General features: G+C 41.9%; 1 protein-coding gene across 5 annotated transcripts; it reads right to left on the reverse strand.

The window, feature by feature from the left end:
- Positions 1 to 4,685: 4,685 nt before the first annotated feature.
- Positions 4,686 to 20,010, reverse strand: LOC133114314 (E3 ubiquitin/ISG15 ligase TRIM25-like). Of its 5 annotated transcripts, XM_061223601.1 has the most exons (8): positions 19,386 to 20,010; positions 17,686 to 17,781; positions 17,224 to 17,457; positions 16,919 to 17,078; positions 15,312 to 15,321; positions 13,899 to 13,915; positions 5,493 to 5,522; positions 4,686 to 5,134 (listed from the first exon to the last, which is right to left on the reverse strand). In XM_061223601.1, exons 1-8 carry the CDS (start codon positions 19,974 to 19,976, stop codon positions 4,686 to 4,688), a joined length of 1,587 nt encoding a protein of 528 aa, XP_061079585.1. In that variant the 5' UTR covers positions 19,977 to 20,010. The 5 variants fall into 5 exon arrangements, with proteins under 5 accessions (XP_061079585.1, XP_061079583.1, XP_061079582.1 ...); XM_061223599.1 differs by lacking the exons at positions 5,493 to 5,522; positions 13,899 to 13,915; positions 15,312 to 15,321 and adding an exon at positions 16,181 to 16,244 and having other exon boundaries at positions 16,923 to 17,078; XM_061223598.1 differs by lacking the exons at positions 5,493 to 5,522; positions 13,899 to 13,915; positions 15,312 to 15,321 and adding an exon at positions 16,181 to 16,231.
- Between the last annotated feature and the right edge of the window lie 348 nt (positions 20,011 to 20,358).

Genomic DNA, 20,358 nt, shown 5'->3' on the forward strand with positions numbered 1-20,358 from the left:
AAACCAATATGGATCCTTCAATAGATCCAGACAAATTGGACAGCACAACTGGGCTTGATCCATAAGTTTCAGTACAGAATGGTGTATAGTTTCTCTAAATATTTTTGAGGAAGAAGGGAAGATGTTTCTGGTTCTGAGCAGGCCCGCCTAGATACTAACCTTATTTTAATCCACACACAGGGACAGGGACAGTTTAGTTTAGTTTCTGTGAAACGTCATGACAGAGAGAGTGGGAGTGACTTCCTGGATGTGCCAACAGTTGCAGGAGATGTAGTGAGGAGAGGCTGAGCAGAGTAGAGTCAAGCCATGATACAACAGTCACCCTTTTCTGCGCACACTGACAGAGACAGCGTTTAGTTTAGTTTCTCTGAAATTGCATGATAGAGAGAGTGGTTTCTTGCCAACAGTTCCAGAAGGTGTGGTGAGCAGAGGCTGAGTAGAGTAGGCATTGTAAAGAGAGAGATGTGATCTGTCTGGTCATCCCTGTTCTATCCCTCAGGTTTAGAGATGGACTCAAGCCAGAGTACAAAGACAGTGGGAACTGTAGCAGCACTGAGCTTGCAGTCACTAAGGCATCGCTCTGTCATTCGATGCCGTTGCACACCATGGCCTGGGGATCACACTCCTGCCAGATCCAAGTATGGCGGGCCCATGAGGGAGAGGCATAATTGGGCCGCTGCTCCGAGGGTGTGGGGAGCGACTCGGCAGGGAGGTTTGGAGGCGTGGTGGTATGGTCAGGAGAAGGCCACAAAACAGAGGAAGAGCCAGAAGAGGCACATGGTCTCCCGTGAAATGAGGGCCACCATTGTGGACCATGTGATCAACCATAGTTTTACAATGGCAGAGGGCTGGTTGATGATGTGGGCTGGTCGGTGTCTTCAATTATACAAACATTCAGAAGAGAAAACAGGCGCTCATTCTTCATGCTATTTCAATGCATGTTTGACGTTCATAAAGAAAACACAAACTGTGATGTATTGGTGATTTACAACTGATTCTCCTGCATTGTTGTGTTTTCTGTTTACTGTATTGCACTCTGTCACCGTAAGATTGATTCTCAACAAGTGAGATTGATTGGTCTTTTAAATATTTCAGTGTGAAATATTGTACTGAAGAAAGAGAGACTAGTTTGAAGTTACTGTAACACATGCTCTTCCAAAGAAAATGTTCCCTGTCAAAAGGAGAGTTTCTCTAACCATTTTAACTGTCTTGATTTCAAACAATGATAAAGGGACTTTTCATTTTGATGACACTGAGTAATTGAAACAATGACTTAATTGAAACATGAGTCAAAGGTTTTGAGTGAGGTACGTGCTTTTGGTGGTGAACCATAATGTTTCACTGTATGCATAAAATGTTTTGGCAAATGCTCCTATAAATGTTGTGGGAAATGGGCCAAAGCAATTGAGAAAAACTTTAAAGGAATAAAACAAATTACATTGGCTACAGCTAAAGGCATTCAATTATGTGATGAATTTTCTCTCTGGCTCTCCATTGATTACAGTGCCTGCCAATCACCTTGCAGGACCTTCACTTGGCAGAGATTCAGCTTGCTTGAAGCTAGCACACTCCAGTGGTAACCAGCGGTATTGCAGTTCATTAAGCCTAAATCTCCCCATTGACATTCATTCAAAACTATGACTTTACCCTGGCAAATTTATGCTATTTTGGACAGTATGTTTAAATTGTAACATTTCTTTGCACTGAACTAATTACCCTCTAATGACTCTTTTTTTTCAGAGCTGCACAGAAGGTTTACAAATGTTTCATTCCTATTCATTCCTTCCTGTTGTGGTATGCAGTGTGCATGATCTGATGCCCATAGGAATCCATGGCAATGATAAGCAGAAGCTGTCTCCAAGATGGACACTCCTCACTGTTTAACTCTGGGGAGTATACTACAAAGGAAGCCTTACATTCCCAAGGTTTCTTAGCATTAGCTGAGTTCGCAAAACCAACAACTGCAACCAGCCTGAACCGGTATCACAAAAGGTTGCTATCAAATGGCTAAGTGACGACATGCTTTGTTAATTAAGCTTTCCCCATAAAAGTGGCAGTATCAGCAGAAATTATCCAAGTTTACAACAGTACTGATCACTGATATGGAAGGATTTAATGACAGATACAAAGACCATTAAACAATTGTAATTAAAAAAAAGGGCAGCTTGTGTATATTTGTTAGTTAATCCCAACAGTGGGCTCTAGAATTATTGACACCCTTGATAAAAAAGAAGAATCTTTATTATTATGTACGTTTTCATATAATAGTGACATTTCTTTCTGAAAACCATAGGAGCCAAAATTATTGGCACCCCTGGTTTAATACCCTCTGCAAACACCCCTGCTGAACATGACAGCCATGAGACTTTTTCCATATTTTCTGATATGGTTAGAAAACACATTTGGAGGGATCTTTGACAATTTCACCAGAAATAACTTTCAGAATCATTGATAACCTTGGGTTTATGCTTATGGACCTCTCTTCCATTCTGACCACAGGTTGTTGATGGGATTTCAGTTTGGAGACTGAGATGGCCATTGCAGAAAATGGATGTTGTTTTTTCTGAACCATTTCTGTGTGTTTAGAGTCATTGTCCTGCAGTCAATCTACCTACAACCATGTCTCAGCTTCCGAGCAGAGACAACCAGATTTTCTGCCAAAATGTCTTGGTACTTTGTTGAATTCATTTTTGCCATTGATTTAAAATAGTGCCCCTGGACAACTAGCAACAGAAAATATCCAAAACATCAATCATCAGGCTCCATATTTGACAGTATTGGTGCAGTATGAGGTGATTCTCCGTGGATCATTCCTCATGCAATTTTGGTCTCATATGACCACAGCACTCTCTTCCAGTCATAATTTCAATGATGTTTGGCAAACTCAACATGCTTGGTTTTGTTTATTGTGTTCAGTAAAGGCTGTGCCAGCCGTCCATTGTGATCTACCCATTACCACAACTTGTGACAGTCAATTACCATCTGTCTGTTCCAAATGGACAGTTCTTTGGCTTTGGCTGAAATGCCAAAAGCATGACAAAGGTATTTTTTCATGTTTGTTACCTCATTTTTATACTCTAGTGAAACAGGAAGTGATGGAGTGACACAATATGGTTCCTGAACTTATTTACAATAATTGTTAGGGGTGCCAATAATTGGGCACATATAGGTTTAGAAAGGAAGGAAAGCTTCTTTCCTTCAGAGATTATTGAACCATCTGGATTACTTTTTCCACAAACTGTAACTGTCCCACTACTTCAGCCAATGCACCTATTTTAAAGATCTGTGAGTCAATCCAACACTGCCAACCAGCTCCCTGTATCTCTGTGACCTCATTCTCTATAGTGGGTGTGGCCAAATAAAAACTGACTGACCATGTTCCTGACTGAGTGAGTCATACGCTCACTCAAATGTGTCAGTGATTCTGGAGTCCCAGAAGCACCCCTGGTTGTTTCAGTTTGTCTCATGTACAGGAGCATTTATCACCATATCCACCAGAGGGCGGCAGCGAGCTGCATACTAAGAACAGCCTTCCCTGTCGTGTGATGTCCATACATTTTAGATCTGCTGTTGAAACAGATATTTTTTTTGACAACAAAGAAACAATATAATTTTGTTCCGAAACACTGCCGAAGCTCCCCTCCCCACTGCCCTGCCCCAAAACCCTGCTGGAGCTCCCCTCCCCACTGCCCTGCCCCAAAACCCTGCTGGACCTCCCCTCCTCACTGCCTACCACTGTGGGTCCTCCAGAGGGTTCCTTGGTGCTCCTGTTTTACCCTCTTTCCCTGCTATACTTAAACAGCACTCTCCTTCTCTTGAGCCCTCCACCAAATTTAAACATGAGGAAATCAAATGTAGGCACGTTTCATTCACCATAGAAAACCCCTGTAGGCAGTGGCTTAGTGCATTCAGTTTTTATTGAAGATTTTTAGGACACATATAGGACACATTTTTTTCGAATTGTAATGATTAATTTAAAGGCAGTTCCATTTTGTACTGAAATAAGCTTCTTACAGTAAAGACAATAACCCCTCCCATTCAGGCCAGCCAACCCCACATTGGTACAAAGACACGTGAACATAAACTACAGAATGACTTTCTGCCAACAGAGTGATTATTACAAAGCGTTATAAGTCTTGTGTGGAAGAAGCAGAAATAAAAGCAGAGAATCCCATTTTCCACACCCACATATTTCCTGTCTCATTCCAGCTTTATCTCTGTTCAGTTTCTGATCCATTATTTTGATCTTTTTCTCCATGTCAGTATTGAGGACTGAACTGAAGGCCTCTTGCAGTCCACTGGGTTAATGAGTGTTCAGAATTCATATTAATCATATCATATTTAATCATATTATAATCCCCATAATATACAATTTCCCAATTCACAATTTTACTCAGAACTGTGTAAAATGTGCTTCTCTGACCCCAGTGTGGTAGAGGTGTAGAACTGTGTAAAATGTGTTCCTCTGACCCCAGTGTGGTAGAGGTGTAGAGGTGTGCCCCTCATCAGACCCTCAATCTTTTATGTGTTATTTACTTCTCCTTCTCTCCTTCTCTCTTTCTCCCTGCAGTGTTTCTCTCTCACTCTGGTTACAGCTGGTCTCATCAAAGATCACACAGTTTTACAGAACTTCCAGAATCAACCCAGATCCCAGGATAGAGGGGCTGAGTGAATGTGGTCTGGACTCAAGGAGTGTGCAGGAGGGTCATTGTGTCAGAGATGCTGTAGAAGGACAGAGTTCCTGCCCTGTGATCCAGGTACACTCCTATTCTGGAGGAGGGGGGGACAGGGATTACAGTGCTAACATTATTGTGCCTGAAAGAGTATTTGGAGTAAGATTGGTACACACTCCAAGACAGGTTATTATTTCCCAGACGACACCTATGACCCTGTCCTTTTCTGCTGATGTGTTTATATGACACAGCTATACAAATCCAATCCCCACTCCACTCAGCCTCCCAGTAACAGCGTCCAGACAGACCCTCTCTACACAGGACTTGTGTCGTGCCATCAAATCTCTCTGGATGATCAGGATATGACTGGATCTCTCTCACATGGGTCACCACTCTGTTACCCTCAAACAGACGCTGGTTTTTATACGCTGTGTTGGGGTCCAGTGTGAGCTGACAGGAATCTGATAGAGGAGAAAGTTTCGATTTAATATGAGGACAGGTAAGGTAATTCATTATTTTCTCCATACATACTATCAGTGTACAGCATGATTTAATTTATTTTCCATCTCCACATGCGTGTACAGTATGCATGTGTGTTCATGATTGTTTCAGAGGACATACACAATGATGGAATAGGAGAAGTTATGATCAATGTTTTTAATGAAAGTCTCATGCCTTTCTACTTGTCTTAGGGTACATTTTAAGTGCAATACCTTATTAACTAGACCTTGTGTGTGTGAGAGTGTATGTGAGTGTGTGTGTGTGTGTGTGTGTGTGTGTGTGTGTGGGCCAGCTCAGAGTTTCAGAGTGAGCACTCACACTGTAAGTAATCCTCTCTGGTCCTGGGCTCTACAGTAGAGATGTTTTTCACTGCAGAGACAGAGTGAGAGAAAAATGCACTTCATTGGTTTTGTGTGGAATGAAAGCTCGTTAAAATACAGTACTGTGTGTGTATAACATTCTGTACAGATAAGATTCTTTCAAAATAATTCAATGAAAGGTCCTAAATAAACGTACTATACATTTTACATTACATTTTAGTAATTTGGCAGAATAGTTAAAAACTGAATCAAATCAATATTTTTTGCGACCACCCTTCGGCTGCATCACTTCTCTGAGACAGCCAACAGTGTCCTGCAGTTCTGTAAGACAATCTGCAGGGAGGTTGTTCAAAGCATGTTGGAGAACTTGCCACAGTTCTTCTGCAGGCTTTGGTTGGCTCCTTGCTTCTGATCTCAGACAGTCTTGATCAAGTTTTTATGTAAAAAGTAGTCAATTGCTTACAGTAACATGTTACTTTTTAAAATTAAATACAAAAATGTCTTTACGCAGAATAAAATTGTAAAATTAAATCTTTTAGAAAATAAATCTTTGGAAATCTCAAATGTGTTCTTTTATACTAACAAAAAAAACAAAAAAATAAAAAAATGTTTTTTCCGACCTGATTGAGAAAGTCTCCAGGTCGAGGAGGGGCACAGAGAGACTGACAGCGCTACAGACAGAAAGAGAGACAGAGAACAGTCTCATTACATATTGCTGTGCAGATACCAGGAGCCAATCTTTGTAAATTAGGAACACACATCACTAAGCATGTACAATGTACATAGTGCGGACTGTCAGAGAGCCAGTGATGTTACCTGGAGGAAATGGATGTGGTCCTCTGTGTGTGAAAGCTGCTCCAGCTCAGCATCTCTCCTCCTCAGCTCAGCAATCTCCTGCTCCAGTCGCTCCAGGAGTCCTTCAGCCCGACTCACTTCAGCCTTCTCCTGATCTCTGATCAGCTCTTTCACCTCAGAGCACCTTCTCTCAATGGAGCGGATCATCTCAGCAAAGATCCTGTCATTGTCATCCACTGCAGCCTGTGCAGAGTCCTGTTAGGAGACACAGAGAGAGACGGCCTGTACATTGTAACTATGCCTTACACTCAGCCCTTACAGGGACCCCAGAGAGCTTGTTCCCCACAGAGGAACAAGCTTCCTTACAGGGCCCCACAGGACTGGAACATGGCCCAACACTGGGGTCCTCACTGACTGACTGGAGGAGAGCCCTGACTGAGCTCCAACATAGTCAGCTGTGGTGTTCTCCTCTGGTCAGTACCCACCTTGACTGACTGCACAGCCTGCCTCAGATCCTGCAGCTCCTTCTCTCTCTCCTGGATTCTCTGCTGGAACTTACTCTGTGTTACCCCCAGCTGCTTCTGTGGACACATTATTTTCATGTAACATGTTAACAAGGTACAGTATATCTTGTTTTCAACTACATTATCATATTCCAAATTAAACAAGACTATGACACGTTAAACAGCACATTGATGCAGTCTGTAGCATTGTCTGTACCACGGCAACAAGTTATTGTGTTTGAATCCTAGATGATGGTCTTTCTGTTTTTAGTTCTCTTTTTGTCCACATGGATTTCCTCTTCGTACTCTGTTTTCCTCTCAGTCCAAAGACATACAGGTTAGGCTAACTGGAGAGTCTAAACGACATTAGGTAGATAAATAAAAATAAATCCAGTCTGTTTCTCTCACTCTCTCATTCACTCATGTAGCTGAGTGGTTCATTGCATCAATGCCACTGTGTCCTTGTTTGTAGAATCTGATCTTCGGTCCATAGTGTTTACATTACATGTCCTGCATGTGACCTGTGTGCTTATATGTCCCTGCGGCTTGTATGGTGCAGAAGTGCACAGAGTACAGATACCAACATGAAGCCCAGTGAAGTTACAATTACGTTCAGTTTGTTCAAAGTCCTGTGCGTCAAATAACTCTGCAACAGTAATTGATGGCAAGACAGTGGAGAAGGGCTATCACTTAACCCTCCTATTATGTTTGGGGTCACCCTTTATTGTTTGAAATCTCTTAAAAATCAGTTAATCTTGTTTCATTTTTATACTCTATGATTTTTCAAACTTTCTAATTTGGTGGGATTAAATGGTAAAAATACTGCCATGCTAAATCCTGTACCAACGTTGCATACAAATGTGTTGTTCTCTTGACCCTCTGAAACTGTATAAAATGTAAGAAATTATACAACCATTAAAATTTTTATCTCCGATTTTTTGAGGATGATCCTGCCGGCACCCATACAACTTTCACTTACTTTACCTTAGGCTCTATAATGAGATGTTTCTCACAGATTGTTCATATTTATGGATAAAAGGCTTGTAATTTTGGAAACAATGTGAAGGCGACAACCAAAGTGGCAAACTATTTCTTTTACAATAATTGTGTGTTTATCTGAACTATTGGTCTCAATTTAACCCCAGTCATAAAAGAGGTCAAAAGATCTGAACATTAAAGGAGTGTTAATGTTTAATATTTCACTTTTGTCTTTTCTTCAGGGTCAAAATCGACTCGCCACGATGATATTTTTTCAACTAGAAATTTGGTTACGCAGTTTGTGATGAGTTACAGGCTTTTTCTTCATGCAAAATAGATATTGGGGTTTTAAATTCAATTAAGCTGCTTTACTTTAGGAGTTTAGTGAAGTTAGATCATTTTTTACCTTTAGGACAAGGGGAAAAAACAGAATGTTAAGACTACATTAGTATTAGTACTTAAATGTAATATTTACTACACTGATAGCCCAGTTGAGAGAAGGCTTTGGATGCACAGCTGGAATCAAGAGTGGTGGAACTGCACTCCTTCAGTGACTCCCAGTGGTGGGACATTTTTAGAATATCCAGAGCGACATACAATTGATTAGACTCAGCAGGAGACAATACCCCCTGGGAGTAATGTGGAGTGAAGGGCCTTGCTCAAGGGCCCAAAGCTGTGGCTACACCAGGGATCAAACCACTGACCTTGTGTGTCCCAGTCGTGTACCTTAACCACTACGCTGCAGGCCGCCACTGCTTCCTGTTTACTGCTTTATTGCTGTGTACTTCAAACCTGGAAATCACTGCATTTCTCATAGTGTTCAACATTTTAAAATGTAATATGTAAACATTCAACATATTCCAGAAAATACAATTGATAAGTGTGCAGGTTGTCACTACAATTGCTGTAATTATGTGTCAGAGCTCCAGTCCCTACCTGTTTCTCTGTCCATTCTTCTGCAGCTGGGACTGTATCATGGCCTCTGTGTTCATGCATCGTACACAGCAGACATATACACTGATGATCGGTACGACAGTAAATCTCCAGCAGTTTGTGATGATGAGAGCAGATCTTCTCCTGCAGGTTTCCAGTGGCTTTGACCAGTTTGTGCTTCTTAAAGGCAGGAGATTCATAGTGAGGCTGGAGGTGAGTTTCACAGAAAGAGGCCAGACACATCAGACAGGATTTAACGGCTTTGTGCTTTCTCCCAGTGCAGGAATCACACACCACATCTCCAGGTCCAGCATAGCAGTGAGCAGGAGGAACAGCTTGGAGTCAGCCAGTATGGTGTTTTTTCTTAAAACAGGCCTTGGGAAGAAAGTCTCTCTGCACTAGGGACAGCTGAAGACACCAGTATGATCATCCTGATCCCAGCAGCCCTTAATACAGCCCAAACAGTAACTATGTCCACAGGGAATAGTCGCTGGATTCTTCAGTAGATCCAGACAGATTGAACAGCTGAACTGGTCTTGATCCACTGAGATACTGGCCTCAGCCATTCTGCCTCTCACATGGACAGAGAGTGGAGTTTCTGTCTCTCTGAAACTGCGTGACAGAGAGAGCAGGAATTTTTTCCTGGTTCTGCACATAGCTGCAGGAGGTGTGGTGTTGGTCTGAGGCCAGGCTGAGCAGAGCAGTGAGTGTAGAGAGCAGACTTTCAGCAGGTAATGAAACACACTCTGTAATGTGGTAAAGTTAGTTTTGTGTTTGACGTTCAACTTTTGGACTTCAATTGCTGTTCAACAATACAGGCCTGTTATGTCCGTAGAGACCCTGGCCCAGACCATGGGATAATTAAGAATTGTATTTATTTAGGTCGAAGTGTCAAAAGCCAGGTAATCCCAAAAACACTGCGCCAAATCGAGTTGCAAAAAGAATGGTAAATAAACTGTCTAAAGTCAAAATCCAGAAGGCAGAAATGCAAAAGGGGTAAGGCAAGCGGATAGTAGAAAACACAAAGTGAAGATCAAAACCAAAAACTGGGAAAAACGACAAATCAAAAGGGCAGAGGCAAACTCGGAGTCAGGAAAAGGTGTGTCTCAGGAATCTCAATCAATAACAGGCTTACACAGAATCGGCACTGAAATGATGATCAACGTTCTAACAAAGTTACTATCAGAGACTGGGGTTAAAATACATGAGGGGAAGGTACATACTAGGTGTGGCACGGGAGTGAGGGGGACTTAACAAATAAACAACAGGTGGGGAACATAATGGGATAGCAATACAATAACAAGGGGAAAACAAAGACGCAAACTGGATACACATAGACCCACATGTAATACAGACGGCTCCAGATTAAGGAGTGGACAATTGAATAGAGTTAGGAACACTTAATTGAATCAAAGCAAATAATCAGTGATAGAATAGAGAGGCAGAGTTACAGAGCAGAATCAAAACTGGAGATAACGTTAGTAAGTTAGTTACGTGATTAAGTCTAAATTACCCCAAACTAGTGACTGTTAGTTGATTAGTGAGACAGTGTGTTAATATAATTAGTACTGTACAATATCTATGTTAGTTGCTATTAGTTTATTAGTGCGATCTACAATTTGAACTGGCGAAAAAGCAGGAAGTAAGAAAATGCAAGGCTGAGAAGGAATTGTTGAATCATTGAAACCCAGAAACTTGGTGTATAGTTTCTCGAAGTCTTTTTGAGAAAGAAGGGAAGATGAGTCTGGTTCTCAGCAGGCCCGCCTAGATACTAACCTTATTTTAATCCACACGCAGGGACTGAGTTTAGATTCTCTGAAACGATATGACAGAGAGAGTGGGAGTGACTTCAAACAGTTGCAGAAGGTGTGGTCAGCAGAGGCTGAGCAGAGTAGGCATTGTAAAGAGAGAGATGTGATCTGTCTGGTCATCCCTGTTCTATCCCTCAGGTTTAGAGATGGACTCAAGCCAGAGTACAAAGACAGTGGGAACTGTAGCAGCACTGAGCTTGCAGTCACTAAGGCATCGCTCTGTCATTCGATGCCGTTGCACACCATGGCCTGGGGTTCACACTCCGGTCCTGCCAGATCCAAATATGGCGGGCCCATGAGGGAGAGGCATAATTGGGCCGCTGCTCTGAGGGTGTGGGGAGTGACTCGGCGGGGAGGTTTGGAGGCGTGGTGGTATGGTCAGGAGAAGGCCACAAAACAGAGGAAGAGCCAGAAGAGGCACATGGTCTCCCGTGAAATGAGGGCCACCATTGTGGACCATGTGATCAACCATGGTTTTACAATGGCAGAGGGCTGGTTGATGATGTGGGCCGGTCGGTGTCTTCAATTATACAAATATTCAGAAGAGAAAACAGGCGCTCATTCTGCATGCTATTTCAATGCATGTTTGACGTTCACAAAGAAAACACAAACTGTGATGTATTGGTGATTTATAACTGATTCTCCTGCATTGTTGTGTTTTCTGTTTACTGTATTGCACTCTGTCACCGTAAGATTGATTCTCAACAAGTGAGATTGTTGTCCAGTCTCTTACCAGAGGTGTTTTACATATTTCAGTGTGAAACATTGTACTGAAGAAAGAGAGACTAATTTGAACTTACTGGAACAAATGCTCTTCGAAAGACAATGTTCCCTGTCAAAAAGACAGTTTCTCTAACCATTTTGACTGTCTTGATTTCAAACAATGATAAAGGGACTTTTCACTTTGATCACACTGAGTCATTGAAACAATGAGTTAAAGATTTCGAGTGAGGGATGCATTTTTGGTGGAGAACCATAACATTTCACTGTATGCATGAAATGTTTTGGCAAATGCTCCTATAAATGTTGTGGGAAATGGGCCAAAACTTTAAAGGAAAAAAACAATTAACATTGGCTACAGCTAAAGGCATTCAATTAGCAGCAATGTAATTAATTTTCTCCCTGGCCCTGCATTGATTACAGTGCCTGCCAATCACCTTGCAGGACCTTCACTTGGCAGAGATGCAGCTCGCTTGAAGCTAGCACACTCCAGTGGTAACCAGAGGTATTGCAGTTTATTAAGCCTAACTCTCCCCATTGACATTAATTCAAACTATGACTTTACCCTGGCAAATTTATGCTATTTTGGACAGTATGTTTAAATTGTAAAATTTCTTTGCACTGAACAAATTGCTCTCTAATGTCTCTTTTTTTTATGAGCCGCACAGAAGGTATACAAATGTTTAATTCCTATTCACTCCTTCCTGTTGCGGTATGCAGTGTGCATGATCTGGTGCCCGCAGGAATCCATGGAAATGAGAAGCGGAAGCTGTCTCCAGGACTTGTATATCTCAATGGACACTCCTCACTGTTTAACTCTGGGGAGTGTACTACAACATACCCAAGGTTTCTTAGCATTAGCTGGGTTCGCAAAACCAACAACTGCAACCAGCCTGAACCGGTATCACAAAAGTTTGCGATCAAATGGCTAAGTGATGACAAGCTTTGTTAATTAAGCTTTCCCCATAAAAGTGGCAGTATCAGCAGAAATTAGCCAAGCCTACAACAGTACTGATCACTGATATGGAAAGATTTAATGACAGATACAAAGACCATCAAACAATTATAATAATTTAAAAACTAGGGCAACTAGTGTAAATTTGTTAGTTAATCCCAACAGTGGGCTCCAGAATTATTGACACCCTTGATGAAAAGAAGAATCTTTATTATTATTTATGTTTTCATTAAATAATGACACTTATTTCTGAAAACCATAGGTGCCAAAATTGGCACCCCTGGTTTAATACCCTCTGCAAACACCACTGCTGAACATGACAGCCATGAGACTTCTATATATTCTGATATGGTTAGAAAACACATTTGGATGGATTTTTTACAATTCCACCAGAAATAAAATCATTGATATCCTTTGGTTTATGCTTATCCTTTCTTCAGTTCAGACCACAGGTTTTTAATAGGATTTAAGTCCGGAGACTGAGATTGCTATTTCAGAACATGGATGTTGTTTTTTCTTAACCATTTCTGTGTGGATTTTGACTTATGTTTAGAGTCATTGTCCTGCAGTCAATCTACCTACGACCATGTCCCAGCTTCTAACCAGATTTTCTGCCAAAATGTCTTGGTACTTTGTTGAATTCATTTTGCCATTGATCTGAAATAGTGCCCCTGGACAACTAGCAACAGAAAATATCCAAAACATCAATGATCCAGCTCTATATTTGACAGTATCGGTGCAGTATGAGGTGATTCTCCGTGCATCATTCCTCATGCAAATTTTGGTCTCATCTGACCATAGCACTCTCTTCCAGTCATAATTTCAATGATGTTTGGCAAACTCAACATGTTTGGTTTTGTTTATTGTGTTCAGTAAGGGCTGTCTATGTGCCAGCCTTCCATGGTGATCTACCCATTACCAGACTTGTGACAGTCAATTACCATCTGTCTCTTCCAAATGGACAGTTCTTTGGCTTTGGCTGAAATGCCAAAAGCATGACAAAGGCATTTTGCATGTTTGTTCACCACTAGTGAAACATGAAGTGATGGAGTGACACAATAAGGTTCCCAAACTTATTTACAATAATTGTTACGGTTGCCAATAATTTTGCCACCTATAGGTTCAGAAAGGAAGGAAGGAAAGCTTCTTCCCTTCTGCTGGCTCTCCAGGGTGAGGAGCTGGTGTGAGTCACTCGTGTGCCTGTGCTGGCCTCTTCCCAGGGCACTGTGAGCTCCATGAGCTGTTTCACGCTTCTCGACCAGACCATGTCTGCACTGAGGCTTGTGTTGGTAATTTCCTCCACACAATTTAGTTGCCTCTTGACATCCGCCTGCATCTCCCAGTCAGCTGCTGTGTAGAGCTCTTCAAAGTTTTTGGTGCACTCTCCCTTGTTCTGAGAAACTTACTGAATACAGAGATTATTAAACCATCTGGATTACTTTTTCAACAACCTGTACCTGTCCCACTACTTCAGCCAATCCACCCAATTTAAAGATCTGTGAGTCAATCCAACAATGCCAACCAGCTCCCTGTATCTCTTGAGACCTCATTCTCTATAGTGGGTGTGGCCAAATAGAAACTGACTGACCATGTTCCTGACTGAGTGAGTCATACGCTCACTCAAATGTGTCAGTGATTCTGGAGTCCCAGAAGCACCCCTGGTTGTGACAGTTTGTCTCATGTACAGGAGCATTTATCACCATATCCACCAGAGGGCGGCAGTGAGCTGCATACTAATAACAGCCTTCCCTGTCCTGTGATGTCTATGCATTTTAGACCTGCTGTTGACGCAGTTATTTTTTTTGACAACAAAGAAACAATGTGATTTTGTTCCAAAACACTGCCGGAGCTCCCCTCCTCACTGCCTACCACTGTGGGTCCTCCAGAGGGCTGCTTGGCATTCCTGTTTTGCCCTCTTTCCCTAGTTAAACAGCACTCTCCTTCTCGTGAACCCTCCATCTAATTTAAACAAAAGTATCAAATGTAGGCAAGTTTCATTCACCATAGAAAACCCCTGTAGACAGTGGCTTAGTGAATTAAGTTTTTATTGAAGATTTTTCATAAAGAATCAGAAATAACTTGCACAAAAAAATATATAGGATACATGTTTTTCGAATTGTAATGATTCATTTAAAGGCACTTCCATTTTGTACTGAAATCAGCTTCTTACAGTCAAGACAATAACCCCTCCCATTCTGGCCAGCCAACCCCACATTGGGACAAAGACAAGTGAATAAAAACTACAGAATCACGTTCTGCCAACAGTGTGATTATTACAAAGCATTATAAGTCTTGTGTGGAAGAAGCAGAAATAAAAGCAGAGAATCCCATTTTCCACACCCACATATTTCCTGTCTTATTCCAGCTTTATCTCTGTTCAGTTTCCAATCCAGTATTTTTTATCTTTTTCTCCAGGTCAGGATGGAGGACTGAATTGAAGGCCTCTTGCAGTCCACTGGGTTAATGAGTGTTCAGAATTCAGTTTACATTTTTATTAAACAGACTGTGCAGGTAATCCTTTTGACAGAAAAAGATGTTCCACCTGTTTTTCACTCTTTAATCATATTATAATCCCCATAATATACAATTCCCCAATTTACAATTTTGCTCAGAACTGTGTAAAATGTGCTCCTCTGACCCCAGTGTGGTAGAGGTGTAGAACTGTGTAAAATGTGCTTCTCTGATCCCAGTGTAGAGGTGTGCCCCTCATCAGACCCTTAATCTTTTATGATGTATTTACTTCTCCTCTCTTTCTCACTGCAGTGTTTCTCTAACTCTGGTTACAGCTGGTCTCATCAAATATCACACAGTTTTACAGAACTTCCTGAATAAACCCAGAATCCAGGATAGAGGGGCTGAGTGAATGTGGTCTGGTCTCTGTGCAGGAGGGTCATTGTGTCAGAGACGCTGTAGAAGGACAGAGTTCCTGCCCTGTGATCCAGGTACACTCCTATTCTGGAGGAGGGGGGAACAGGGATTACAGTGTTAACATTATTGTGCCTGAAAATGTATTTGGAGCCAGCGGGGTCCAAACTCCAGGACAGGTTATTATATCCCAGACCACAGTCAACACCCTGTCCTTCTTTCCTGGTGATGTGTTTATATGACATTGCTATCCAAACCCCACGGCCACTCCACTCAGCCTCCCAGTAACAGCGTCCAGACAGACCCTCTCTGCACAGGAGTTGAGCCCTGCCATCAAATCTCTCTGGATGATCAGGATATGACTGGCTCTCTCTCACATGGGTCACCACTCTGTTCCCCTCAGACAGATGCAGGTTTTTATACACTGTGTTGGGGTCCAGGGTGAGCTGACAGGAATCTGACAGAGGAGAAAGTTCAGATTTAATATGAGGACAGGTAAGGTCTGTCTATAATTCATTATTTTCTCCATACATACTATCAGTGTACAGCATTCATTCATTCATTCATTATCCTAACCTGCTTATCCTGAACAGGGTCGCAGCGGGGCTGGAGCCTATCCCAGCATACATTGGGCAAAAGGCAGGAATACACCCTGGACAGGTTGCCAGTCCATCACAGGGCACACACACCATTCACTCACACACTCATACCTACGGGCAATTTAGACTCTCCAATCAGCCTAACCTGCATGTCTTTGGACTGTGGGAGGAAACCGGAGTACCCGGAGGAAACCCACGCAAACACGAGGAGAACATGCAAACTCCACACAGAGAGGCCCTGGCTGAAGGGGATTCGAACCCAGGACCTCCTTGCTGTGAGGCGGCAGTGCTACCCACTGCACTTTCCATCTCCACTTGTGTGTACAGTATGCATGTGTGTTCATGATTGTTTCAGAGGAAATACACAATGATGGAATAGGAGAAGTTATGATAAATGTTTTGTAATGAAAGTGTCATGCTTTTCTACTTGTTTTAGGGTACATTTCAAGTGCAATACCTTATTAAATAGACAGTGTGTGTGTGTGTGTGTGTGTGGGCCAGCTCAAAGTTTCAGAGTGAGCACTCACACTGTAAGAAATCCTCTCTGGTCCTGGGCTCTACAGTAGGGATGTTTTTCACTGCAGAGACAGAGTGAGAGAAAAATGCACTTCATTGGTTTTGTGTGGAATGAAAGCTGGTTAAAATACAGTCCTGTGCAAAAGTCTTAGGCACCTGTATAACACTGTACAGATAAGATTCTTTCAAAATAATTCAATGAAAGGTCCTAAATAAACGTATTATACATTTTACATTACATTTTAGTCATTTGGCTGAATAGTTAAAAACGGAATCAAATCAATATTTTGTGCGACCACCCTTCGGCGTGAAAGCTGCATAATTTCTCTGAGATAGCCAACACTGTCCTGCAGTTCTGTAAGACAGCAGGGAGGTTGTTCCAAGCATGTTGGAGAACTTGCCACAGTTCTTCTGCAGGCTTTGGTTGGCTCCTTGCTTCTGATCTCAGACAGTCTTGATCAAGTTTTTATGTAAAAAGTAGTCAATTGCTTACAGTAACATGTTACTTTTTTAAATTAAATACAAAAATGTCTCTGTAAAATTCAATATTTTGGAAAATTAAGATTTGGAAATCTCAAATGTGTTCTTTTATACTAGCACACAGAAAAAAAAAAAAAATAATAATAATAAAAAAATATATATATATTATATATATATATATATATATATATATATACATATAATAAAGTCTTGGGTGCCTAAGACTTCTGCACAGTACTGTATATTTTGCTCATGAAGGTTTTTTCAACCTGATTTAGAAATTTTGACCAGTTCCCCTTTGCAGATGTCTTCCAGTCGTTCCTTCAGTTCAGAGACAGATTTCCTCACAGCCTCAAAAGACACATGTGGACTGACAGTGATGCTGGGTAAGTCTCCAGGTCCAGGAGGGGCACAGAGAGACTCACAGCTCTACAGACAGACAGACAGACAGAGAACAGTCTCATTACATATTGCTGTGCAGATACTAGGAGCCAATCCTTGTACATTAGGAACACACATCACCAAGTATGTACAATGTACATAGTGCAGACTGTCAGAGAGCCAGTGATGTTACCTGGAGGAAATGGATGTGGTCCTCTGTGTGTGAAAGCTGCTCCAGCTCAGCATCTCTCCTCCTCAGCTCAGCAATCTCCTGCTCCAGTCGCTCCAGGAGTCCTTCAGCCCGACTCACTTCAGCCTTCTCCTGGTCTATGATCAGCTCTTTCACCTCAGAGCACCTTCTCTCAATGGAGCGGATCATCTCAGTAAAGATCCTCTCATTGTAATCCACTGCAGCCTGTGCAGAGCGCTGTTAGGAGAAACAGAGAGAGAAGACCTGTACATTTTAATTATGCCTTACACTCAGCCCTTATAGGGACCCCAGAGAGCTTGTTCCCCACAGTGTGGCTCAGTGAGATTGGGCCCCACAGGGCTGGAACATGGCCCAACACTGGGCTCCTCACTGGCTGACTGGAGGAGAGCCCTGACTGAGCTCCAACATAGTCAGCTGTGGTGTTCTCCTCTGGTCAGTACCCACCTTGACTGACTGCACAGCCTGCCTCAGATCCTGCAGCTCCTTCTCTCTCTCCTGGATTCTCTGCTGGAACTTACTCCGTGTTACCCCCAGCTGCTTCTGTGGACACATTATTTTCATGTAACATGTTAACAAGGTACAGTATATCTTGTTTTCAACTACATTATCATATTCCAAATTAAACAGGACTATGACATGTTTGAACAGCACAGTGATGCAGTGTGTAGCATTGCCTCCACCACAGCAAAAAGTTATCATGTTTGAATCCTAGATGATGGTCTTTCTGTTTTTAGTTCTCTTTTTGTCCACATGGATTTCCTCTTCGTAGTCTGGTTTCCTCTCAGTCCAAAGACATGCAGGTTAGGCTAACTGGAGAGTCTAAACTACATTAGGTAGATAAATAAAAATAAATCCAGTCTGTCTCTCTCATTCTCTCACTCACTCATGTAGCTGAGGGGTGCATTGCATCAACACCACTGTGTCCTTGTTTGTAGAATCTGATCTTCGGTCCATAGTGTTTACATTACATGTCCTGCATGTGACCTGTGTGCTTATATGTCCATGCGGCTTGTATGGTGCAGAAGTGCACAGAGTACAGACACCAACATGGAGCCCAGTGAAGTTATTACATTACATTATTGGCATTTGGCAGACGCTCTTATCCAGAGCGACGTACAACAAAGTGCATACCCATAACCAGGGATAAGTTTGCTGAAAGACCCTAGAGGGAAGTACAATTTCAACTTCAAGTTACAATTACGTTCAGTTTGTTCAAAGTCCTGTGCGTCAAATAACTCTGCAACAGTAACTGATGGTAAGACAGTGGAGAAGGGCTATCACTTAACCCTCCTATTATGTTTTGGGTGAATTTGAACCCATTTATTGTTTGACATCTCTTAAAAATCAGTTGATCTCGTTTCATATTGATACTCTTTGATTTTTCAAATTTTGTAATTTGGTGGGATTAAATGTTAAACATACTGCTATGCTAAATCCTGTACCAACGTTGCATACAAATGTGTTGTGTGGGGTTCTCTTGACCCCCAAATGTTAGAAATTATACAACCATTTTTTTTTTTATCTCAGATTTTTTGTGGATGATTCTGGTGGCACTTTCACATGCAGATGCCAAACTTTCACTTACTGTACCATAGGCTCTATAATGAGATGTTTCTCACAGATTTTTCATATTTATGGATAAAACGCTAGTCATTTTGGAAACAATATGAACGTGACAACCAAAGTGGCAAACTATTTCTAATACAATAATTGTGCGTTTCTTAACATTATAGGAGTGTTAATGTTTAATATTTCACTCTTTTCTTCAGGGTCAAAAATGACCCGCCACTATGATCTTTTTTCAACTTGAAATTTGATGACGCAGTTTGTGATGAGTTACAGGCTGTTTCTTCATGCAAAATAGATTTGGGGTTTTTAATTCAATTAAGCTGATTTATTTTAGGAGTTTAGAGAAGTTGGATCATTTTTTACCCTTAGGACAAGGGGAAAATACAGACTGTTAAGACTACACAAGGGTTAAATGTAATATTTACTGCACTGATCGCTGCATTTCTCATAGTTTTCATGAACATTTAAAAATGAAATTCATAAAAACATTCAACATATTCCATAAACTACAATTGATAAGTCTGCAGGTTGTCACTACGATCACTGTAATTGTGGATAAGAGCTCCAGTCCCTACCTGTTTCTCTGTCCATTCTGCTGCAGCTGAGACTGTATCATGGCCTCTGTGTTCATGCATCGTACACAGCAGACATATACACTGCTGATCGGTACGACAGTAAACTTCCAGCAGTTTATCATGATGAGAGCAGATCTTCTCCTGCAGGTTTCCAGTGGCTTTGACCAGTTTGTGCTTCTTAAAGGCAGGAGATCCATAGTGAGGCTGGAGGTGAGTTTCACAGAAAGAGGCCAGACACATCAGACAGGATTTAACGGCTTTGTGCTTTCTCCCAGTGCAGGAATCACACGCCACGTCTCCAGGTCCAGCATAGCAGTGAGCAGGAGGAACAGCTTGGAGTCCTGTCTTCTTCAGTTTCTCCACCACATCAGCCAGTATGGTGTTTTTTCTTAAAACAGGCCTTGGGAAGAAAGTCTCTCTGCACTGGGGACAGCTGAAGACACCAGTATGATCACCCTGACTCCAATAGCCCTTAATACAGCCCAAACAGTAACTGTGTCCACAGGGAATAGTCACTGGATTCTTCAGTAGATCCAGACAGATCGAACAGCTGAACTCGTCTTGAACCACTGAGATACTGGTTTCAGCCATTCTGCCTCTCACACGGACAGAGACAGAGTTGAGTTTCTTTTTCTCTGAAACTGCGTGACAGAGAGAGCGGGAACTATTTCCTGGTTCTGCGCACAGCTGAAGGAGGTGTGCTCTCAAGTGCGGTGAAGTTAGTTTTGTGTTTGATTTTCGATTTTCAGACTTCAATCGCCCTTCAACGAAACGGGCCACAGTGCACAAAATAACTGGGCACAACTGGGCTTGATCCATAAGACCTGCAGCCTGTGACATTGTACTGCTCAAATGGACAGAGTTTAGTTTCAGTTCAGAATGGTGTATAGTTTCTCTAAATCTTTTTGAGAAAGAAGGGAAGATGTTTCCGGTTCTGAGCAGGCCCGCCTAGATACTAACCTTATTTTAATCC

The sequence above is a fragment of the Conger conger genome, chromosome 16, assembly GCF_963514075.1.
Source record: "Conger conger chromosome 16, fConCon1.1, whole genome shotgun sequence".
In the NCBI taxonomy this organism is placed as follows: Eukaryota; Metazoa; Chordata; class Actinopteri; order Anguilliformes; family Congridae; genus Conger; species Conger conger.

Bases quoted from the DNA above. Each gene is read 5' to 3' on its own strand.
- LOC133114314 (XM_061223596.1), bottom strand. From the start codon at position 19,976: ATGGCTGAAACCAGTATCTCAGTGGTTCAAGACGAGTTCAGCTGTTCG. The intron at 17,782-19,385 runs GTAGGGACTGGA...ATGTGTCCACAG, and splicing joins CAGAATGGACAGAGAAACAG to AAGCAGCTGGGGGTAACACG. The intron at 15,512-16,180 runs GTGAGTGCTCAC...CTCCTCTGTCAG, and splicing joins CAGAGAGGATTTCTTACAGT to ATTCCTGTCAGCTCACCCTG.